The following is an 8,833-nucleotide window of genomic DNA, read 5'->3' on the forward strand; positions in this document are numbered from 1 at the left end:
TGGCTGGGTTTGCTGATGGACATACAACCTCGCAGCAGAGCCGGGCTCTGTCACCTCCTTGTTCTAGAGATCTATCTACCCAACCCTGTCTGGCTATGCTGGTGGGGGTAGTATCTGCAAACCCGGCAGTCGCAAGTTCCCCACGCAGCTCACGGGGGGCTGTTCTCCTCCCCCAGCACAGCCGTGTGTGGGGTCGGGCTCTGCTTTATAGGGAAGGGGCCCAGAGGGGAAGGGGGCTGGAAGCTCAGGGTAAAGGCAGACAATGCCGCTCACATCCCTGGCAACTGGCGCTCTTGTGCTCAGCCCCCGGGTGTGGAGCAGCCAGACACAAAGCCCTTTCACTTGCCTCTGTAATTTCCTGCGGCTGGCTTTCAAGTAGGGAAGGCTGCGATGGAAAAAGAGCAGTGCGATGGAAAAAGAGCCAGCCAGGGCTGCCTTTGTGGTGGTGGCTGCCTGGGGAAAGCTCGGATTCCAAAGGCTGCAGGGAGGGCTGTGAGTACTGCTGCAGAGTCCCTGGGAGAAGAGGGGGCATCCAGCCTCAGCAAGCTGGGGGTTGAGAGATTTGTGCAATCAAAGGCATATTTAATAGTCCAGCACGGGCTGGGAAGTCCCTTGCAGAAATCACAGGAGGAATGAGCTGTGCTGATGGTGTCCCTGCCTGCTCTGCTGCCTCTCCTTGTCCCTGGCATGGGTGAGGAAGAGGGCTTGGACACACTGCTCTCCTCACCCTGAAGAGCTGCTCCTGGGGGCTGTGCAGGATGTGCTGTGAGCTGCAGTCTGTGGTTGGGCCTGGCTTTTGGGTGGGTGGTTCAAGGAAACAGTATCTTCTTGCCTTTAGCAAAGGGCTGTGTGGACAGATGGATGTGAATATGAAGAACTATATATGGAAAGGGAACATCGATAGGATGTATTTCCATCAGAAAAAGGGAAGTGGTTGTAGTGGTGTGAGGCAGCTTTCAATCAGGTATAGTTGTGCTGGTTTTGCTAAAACAAAGAGCTGCACCCCCAGCCAGCCCAGTTTCCTGTAGCTTCTGGAATTGCACTGTAGGGCTGAGGCAAACAGCAAAGTAAATCTGTCATTCGTGGTTCCCCTTGTGAATCCTTGTTTGCTCTGGGAGTCTGTGGCCTGTTCTCTGCTGGCAGAGATGGGGTTTTTCTGAGAGTGAGGAATAGCCTTGAGTCCTGGTTCTAGCTGCTCGAGTCCTGGCTCTGGCTGCTCTCCTTGAGAGGGATCTCCACTGTTGTTGAGTTTAGCTGGAGCAAGACTGCTCAGGAACAGAACAGCCATTGCTCTGCACATTTGCTTGCTATGTTATCCTGAAATGACTGCTTTGATAGATACGCATTTACAAATTCTGTAAGCCTGAGCATGTGACTGAGCTCTTATCTACACTAGTGGAACAGTTGCGTTGTTGTTTTGTTGTCACCTGAAGAGAGATTGTTCAGCTGAGTCTGAATGGAACCCTGTCCTAGGCACGGGCAAGCCCTGCACTGCCTGGTGTGGATGTGCCTGAGCTGCTGGGCAGGGATTGAATAAGCTAAACAGGCAGAGTCCTGCTTCCCAGGCTGTTCTATGGGCTGGCTGAGCTCTGCTCACTCACTACCGGGTGGGATGTGAGGGATTTTGGCTTTGCTCACATCTCCCTGACCCCCATTACAGGACTGCCCCCCTCCCTACTTCAGCAGCAACCAGCGCCTGGTGGGTCCCCAGCGCCGAGTGTCACGGCTGGAGAGCGCGGCTGAGAACCCTGCCCTGCAGGTGATGGGAGCTGGGGGGGGAGTGCTGGCAAAGATCCTGGTGGTTTTGGGAAGGGACTGTGGTTATGGGGACCTGGGGAGCTCTTAGGTCACAGGGAGGAGGTTCTGGACATCAGGAGCAAATTGAGGAAGTGGTGTTGGTGTGTTAAAATGGGAGGGGAGGTGCAGGGATACTGCAGAGGACACCACAGTACCCTGAGGTGTTTGGGAATGAAGTGCCAGGCAGGTAACTCAGGATTTGCAAAGCAGGTGTAATTAGCTCCTGGGAGGGAGGAGTTCCTATCCTGGGGTTCAGTGAAGGGCACCCACAACTTTGACTCCCAAAATAGCTCGAGGTGGCACCAGGCCATTTTCTAGCAAAGAAATCCAATGTCACGCTGACCTTTGTCTTCTGGGCTGGGCATTTCCAGGGAGATGAGCTGTTCTGTGTGGGACCCCCCAGCAGCTACCAGCTGCCCTCCTGGGAGCAGCCCCGCCTGCCGAGCTACGAGAGCGTGCGGAAGAAAGATCGTCAGCGAGAAATCCACCAGATGATTGCTGAGAGGTTTGGGCTGTGGGCAGAGCCTGCCCAGGAGGTGAGCTCTCCCTCTCCTGCACCAGGGTACTGGCAGAGGCCTGGGGGCACTTCCCCACTCTAGTCTGTATCTGGGCCTTGCTTCAGCAACGAGCAGTAGCTAAGGACTCTGTTCTCTGATAGCCTTTATCTCGGGGAAGGGCGGCACAGAGTGTACCAGGAGGCTCCTTTGCTGTACATCTGTGCTGGTTAATGATCCATCTCTCTCGGTGCTGAAATGCCTGTGCTGGGAGGCAGGGCAGAGCTGCTGCTGACAGGGCAGGCAGGCCCTTCGGATCATCTGCTCGGCAGCAGTCCAAGCTGGGAATGTTATTTTTAGATGTTAGGCTTCCATGGTTTCTTGCTCCCTGCAGCACACCTCTGGGAGGACTCGCTAGTACCTTAAAGTGTTTATGGCTTACTTATAAGCAGGAGGGCTTTGCCTGTTCTGACACTTAAGATCTGAACTCCCACAGTAGAGAAAAGCCAAGTAGGTCCTGTGGTAGCATCCCAAGAGATTCCCGTTGAACAAAGAGACCTCATTGACTAAAGCAGAACAGAAACATTTGAAACCTGGAGTAGAGCACTCAAGGTTCACCGATTTACCTGGATTCTGGGCTCTTAAAGCTGCACCATAGTTTACCATAGTCAGCACTTGCTGCTCGGTGTTTGAAGCTGTAAATAATGATACCTGCCCTAAAACCAGAGCTCTGAGGGCACAGGACAGTAAGGCCCCAGGGATGGGTAGTTAAGGAACAGCAGTGGGAACTCTTCCTCGACCTCCCTATGTCACTCCTGTCGCTTGTTATGGGGACAAAGCTAGCCCAGCTCTGCCAGAAAAAAACAACAGCCCAGAGGTTCCTCTGCTGCTGTGCAGTGAGACTTGCTGCTTCAGTGGAAAGCCTGAAGGTGTTTGTATAAATCCCAATAAGTGATCCCTGGTCAAAGGAAACAACTGAATAAGAGTCCTATTTTAACAGAAGTCAAGTCTTTTTGGCCTTGTAGCTAGTGACAAGTCCTTGAAGTGAGACAGGGAAGGGTAGAAGCCTGGCACAGAGAGTGAGGGAGGGAATGTGCCTCTCCAGTGGATTGCTGTCCTGCCGTGTTACAAACCAGTGTTAAGAGCTGATTCTCCAGGTGCTCACCTCGTGACTCTGAGGACTGCAGGAATTTAATTTCAGGCTGGTGGTGGTTGTGAGCTTTGTCATCCGCTCTGTAAGAAGAGGTGGGATAATCCCCTGGTTAATTTCTGCTCAGTGGTAATGCTCTTCCTCTCTCCTCCATAGATGCCACCTCCCTACGAGCATGCTCTGAGGCATCCTCCAGCTTTCTCAGGAACAGGAAGAAGCTCAGAGACCCTGGACAGATGTGGGGTGCCAGACCCTTTCCAGGCCCCTCTCGGCTACCAAACCCAGCGAAACACGGCTGTGTAAGGCCCTGGCCTCCACGTGCTGCTGCTTCCCACGCTCAGGGACACAAGTGCCTGGCCCTTGGTGCTCATCCGCAGGGAGCGGCCGACCTCGGATCTCCACCTGGATTCACAACCAGCTGGGGCACAGGCAGGTCAGACCCAGCTGGTGGTGACGTCCCTCCAGCTGCCCCGGGACACTCATGGAGCCACTGCCAGTTATCGTGCTGCGAGTGGAGCAGCTGGAATGTCTGCTCCTCTTCTCTGGAAAACGGGCTGTTCCCAATGGTAATGTACCAGCTGGTTGCAATGCCAAGGTGATTTGCTCAGCCAGAGCTGCTCCAGGCAGCTGGTGTCATCTTACCTCTGTGAGACAAGTGCTGCCTGGCGTGCCAAGGATCAGGCCTCAGACATTGATTTCTCAGGTTATGAAGTGTTTACTTTATGGGTGTATAAGGTTCCAGGTGGGAATTCTCACCTCTAAGTGGCAGAAGAAATCTGCTGTCAGAGCACTCAGTGACACTCTGATCCAACTGTGACAGGGGACAGTTTTGTATGGGCTGCAGATCATGATCTTGGGGCTCCAGGGGTTGTCACCTGATGTGTGCACATACTGACCACCAAGATGAAAGATGCGACGAGCAGGCTGGGGAAGGACAGAAGCACAGACAAAATAGTTGCTGGTCTCCATGAAGGACATCAAGACGGACACACGTGGCTGACCAAGTTCACCTACTCATGTTCTGCAGAGCAGGCAATCTCATAATGTCAACACCAGAGTCCTCACATCAATTTTGATGACCTGTTTTCTACTGCAGAGCTGATGTTTCAAATTGTTTACAAACCTGTAGATAAAATGAGATCAGTTTTGCCACAGGGGATTTGGGCTCCTTTCTTTCAAGCAACATAAGCTTGAAAATGTCATGGAATGACTCTGGGAAGACAAAAGGATAAGCCTCTGGATTCTGGCTTTATGATACACCCCTGGCCACTGAGCTTCAAATACCACCCCAGGCTTGTGAATCTTACCAGGCACTCTAAAATGAGTCATGAGTTAGCTTTACAAGTGTGAACCTGCCTGATGTGGCTAGTAAATGGAACACTTTCAGATATCAGAGTTAATCATTGAAGAGAGTTAGAAGGAACAATCTGGCTTCCTGGGATGCAGGTACAAGTGGAAAAGGTGCAAGTGGAAAAGGATCCATCCCTTTTCTGCAGTACTTTGAATTAAGATACAAATATAACAGTCATGTCTAAAAATAGGCAATTATTAGTGGGACAAGTACTGACATAAGAGTGATTGTAGGGAGAACTCATCCAGTGGCACAGCAGGTCCTCCAGAGGAAGGCAGCTCCAGATACTAAATAAGTAACAGATTCAGTGAGCAGGCCAGTCCTTCAGCACCCCACAGCATTTATTACACAGTCTCACAAACACCAGTAGGTGATCCCAGTGCCTGAGCACTGACCATGAGTGCTTTAGCAAGACAACAGAGTCCTGCACTGGTATCTTCAGAGCTAGTATATTCCTGTCCTTCGATGCCAGTCCAGCTGGAGTGTTCTGTCTGTTCCAGCTGCTCCTTCCCATCTGTCCCCATGTGAGGCAGGAAGCTCAGAGCATGGTGACCAGTTTAAAGCTTCCTACTTCTGTGGTAGGGACAACACTGATAAAGGTTTTATAAAGAACTGCTCCTCTGGGTAGACGACAGATCACTTCCCTGCTCTCGCTGCTGCGGGGTGGGGGTATGTAGACCTCTTTGGTGTATCTCACAATCCCATCCTCCAAGGCATAGAGTGTCTTGTTACGGCCCATCCCTACCTGGAAGAGGATGAGAAGTGTTAGAAAGGAAAGGCTGGAGGGTCACCACTAATGCATATCTCATCATTCCTCTGCCTTGTTTGATATCCTGGCTTCAACAACATGTGTTGCTTTTAAAATAAAGGAAGACCACACTACTTGCTTCTGGCAAACAGTATGGTGCTCATTACAAGGAAGGGGATACTGAGTCCACCTTGAAGCTCAAGAACCCAGTTGGATTACAGAAGTGTTTGAGTTATCTATAAGTTTCAGTCCTCCCTGGAGTCACACGGGCACAGGTGTGACTCTGAGCAGGCTCTGTTAATCAGAAATACCAGCTAATGAAACCAAATTTCAGGACCATACAGAAGACAGAGAAGAGCATTAAGAACTTGCTTGGAAGAGAGGAGGCACTGAGAACAGGACTCTTTCAGGCTGCTGCTCTCTGAGAGCCAAGGAAGAGATGGAAAAGCAACTTACATGAGCCCCAGGATGCCAGCGAATCAACCGCTGGGTCGCCAAGATGTTCCCTGCGTGCACGAAGGCCCCTGAAACACAGAGTCGAGTCAGGCTGCAGGGAAACAGCTCCCCAGAGCCATGGCACAACTGAAATGCTTCCAGCACCTCCAAAACCCAGCCTTCTGTGGGCATTTTGTAAGGAAAAGCTACTTCAAGTGCTAAAAGCATCTAAAGAAAAACACTGCTGGCAGGAAATAAAGGGCAATTGATGCACAATGGCAAAGAGCAATTCTGGTCTTTGACAGGATTACTTCTGGGGTACAAGGCATTTTCTGGCTGCTGAAGGAATTGGTTTTATGGCCTTTTACACCGAGTATGTTTAGCCAAGCTAATAATTATGAACACTCAGCTGCAAGAATCTCTACTTAGGCTTCTGCTAAGCCACATGATTCTCCCTTTTGTAAGCATCCAAAACGCCTAGCTTTTCACCATGGCGTGGGGGTAAGTGCACTTCAGCAGGGAGGTGTCCCACAGGGCTCCCTCCTCCCTGCTGCTCTTGAAAGCCAGAGGGAGAATCAAAGTGCATCTTGCATTTGGGGAACAACAACCCCATGTACCTCCAGCCACCCTTAATCCTGAGGTTTATGAACCTTAATCCCGAGGTTAATGAACCCCCCATTTCCTTTCTCTTGGAAGAGCTCCCTGGCCACCTCCTGCTGAGATGCTCACCGCCTGACACCCCTACCGAGGGGGACAGGTTGGGGAGAAGCTGTGAAGAACCCAGTGAAATGCAAACTGAGGCTCAGTCAGACCCACCTTCTACTTTTTTGAATCCATAGCGCTTCCCAGGGCTGCGGCCACCTAAATTTTTGGAGCTGCCCCCACTCTTTTTAGATGCACATCTGACAGCAACCAGGCTTGTCTGGGGAGGCGTTAGAACTAGATTGGGAGCAAGAACAACAAAGACAGCTGAAAAGCTGAAAGCTGAAAATTAAAAAAAAAGCCTGGTACACATGCTGCTTTGTTTGTGCAGGTTTAAAGGATGTCTATTAATAGAGGTTTTAACACTGAGGGTGAAAGAAAGTTCTGAGGGGGAAAAATGTTCCTCCAAGATAAATGCTAGTTAGACCACCATGGCATGGAAAAGCTGGGGAGGAACTTTTTATAAGGGGTTGTAGTGAGAGGGTGATGGATTAAAACTGGAGGAGGGGAGATTTAGGTGAGACATTAGGAGGAAATTCTTTAGTGTGAGGGCGGTGAGACCCTGGCCCAGGCTGCCCAGGGAAGCTGTGGCTGCCCCATCCCTGGCAGTGTTGAAGGGCAGGTTGGATGGGGCTTGGAGCAACCTGGGCTGGTGGGAGGTGTCCCTGCCCATGCAGGGGGTTGGAACTGGATGTTCTTTAAGGTCCCTTCCAACCCAATCCAGTCTGTGATTCTATGAAGTCCCCTGCAAAGGACCACATCTCAAGCACTGCTGCTGCCCAGGGAGGAGTAAAACTCCATGAAATGATGTTAAAGGAGATACCCAAATACCTATTTCAGCAAATCCTGGTAGAAAGAGGTGCAGAAGTTACAGGTTGCTGTGGATTTACCTTTGAGAAAAGACAAGTTATGGTCTTTGTTTCAGTGTCACCCTGGACGGAACAGCAGTAACTTACTCAGTAATATTTCAAAATCTTACAAATCTGAAGATTCCAGGTCAGGACTATGTATCAGCATATACAGAATTCCTATCCTGAACATCCTAATTGCAGCACTTTGTGCAAATTCTGGAGTTACAATCAGGACAAGTCAAGCAAAAAAACGAAACCAATCAAAGCAAAAGCAACAGTTGTTACAGTCACTGATTGTCTCTGGAACACAAAATATTCTTCACAACATAAACTTTCTTGAACAAAACCACTGACAAAAACCACACTGGTTTTCTTATTAAGAAAACTGACCTTCCAGTGAAGTTCTGTGTTAAAAATGATTGAGATATAATTAGTTCTCTTTAAAAATCTCTGCAGAACCTCCTTTTATGCAGCTAGCAGGCAAATCCAATTTTTCCCAATCCCTCTATTCAACCCCTTAAGCAGCAGGTTAGCATGGAACAGTGGTTACTGTAACATTCTTCTTATCCCAAGTAAAAACCACTGGATTAACTTAATCTTCATTAAATGTCATAGATACTCGGCAAGCTGGAAATATTGTTGAGAAAAGGGAAATTGCTCTACAAAGAACAATTAATTTCAGGAGCTTACCCATTAAGTAAAAGAAAAGCTCTGAGAATTGAAAAGCTAAAGGGAAGTAGGCAAAGAGGAGCAAGTTACAGTTTCAAATAGGGGAAGGCTAAAACAATTTGTAACTTGATTGAAATCACGCTGGAAATCAGTGGAACAACGTCACGAATCTGACATCCCATCAAAGAAACTACGAGGATATTTCTGCCTGTAACATTTCTAGATTAAGAAGAGGGAGTTTTAAGGCCTCCTGACTATAGTACCGTGCAAGGAGAGAGCAGCACCCCCTCGCTGTTTGGTCTCTACCTCGCACACATGAACGCTGCTGTTCCAAAGAGTATTTTTTCACGATGAGGGCAGCCCGGCAGCAGCACAGAGGAGCTGTGCAGTCCTCATCCTTGGAGATTTCCGAGTTCAGAAGGGACAAAACCCTCAGCACCTCGGCCCCGCTTCCGAGCGGGCTGCACTCCAAACCAGAGGCCCCTTCCCGCATCCATGACCCCGCGATGGGCCCGAAACCCGCCCGTTCCACCACAGCCCCGCCTCGGCCTGAGGTAAAGGCGAAGGCCTCGACCTCCAGCTACCGCCGGGGACCTCCCCCCCGCGGCAGTGCCCTCCCCCCGGCGCACCCCCTCT

At 50.2% G+C, this 8,833-nt stretch overlaps 2 protein-coding genes across 2 annotated transcripts in view; one reads left to right on the plus strand and one right to left on the minus strand.

Annotated features, from left to right (window-relative positions):
• Nucleotides 1-5,330: 5,330 nt before the first annotated feature.
• On the minus strand, nucleotides 5,331-8,694 carry MRPL27 (mitochondrial ribosomal protein L27). Its single transcript, XM_010002750.1, has 4 exons — nucleotides 8,637-8,694; nucleotides 6,792-6,914; nucleotides 5,997-6,064; nucleotides 5,331-5,537 (listed from the first exon to the last, which is right to left on the minus strand). Exons 1-4 carry the CDS (start codon nucleotides 8,692-8,694, stop codon nucleotides 5,331-5,333), a joined length of 456 nt encoding a protein of 151 aa, XP_010001052.1.
• EME1 (essential meiotic structure-specific endonuclease 1) overlaps nucleotides 8,693-8,833 on the plus strand; it is a 4,960-nt gene continuing 4,819 nt past the window's right edge. The window contains exon 1 of the mRNA XM_010002751.1: nucleotides 8,693-8,751. Within this exon, the coding sequence (XP_010001053.1) occupies nucleotides 8,693-8,751 (59 nt within the window). The remainder of the gene's footprint in view (nucleotides 8,752-8,833) is intronic.

Source organism: Chaetura pelagica, unplaced genomic scaffold, assembly GCF_000747805.2.
Source record: "Chaetura pelagica isolate M959 unplaced genomic scaffold, ChaPel_1.0 scaffold47, whole genome shotgun sequence".
NCBI lineage: Eukaryota > Metazoa > Chordata > Aves > Apodiformes > Apodidae > Chaetura > Chaetura pelagica.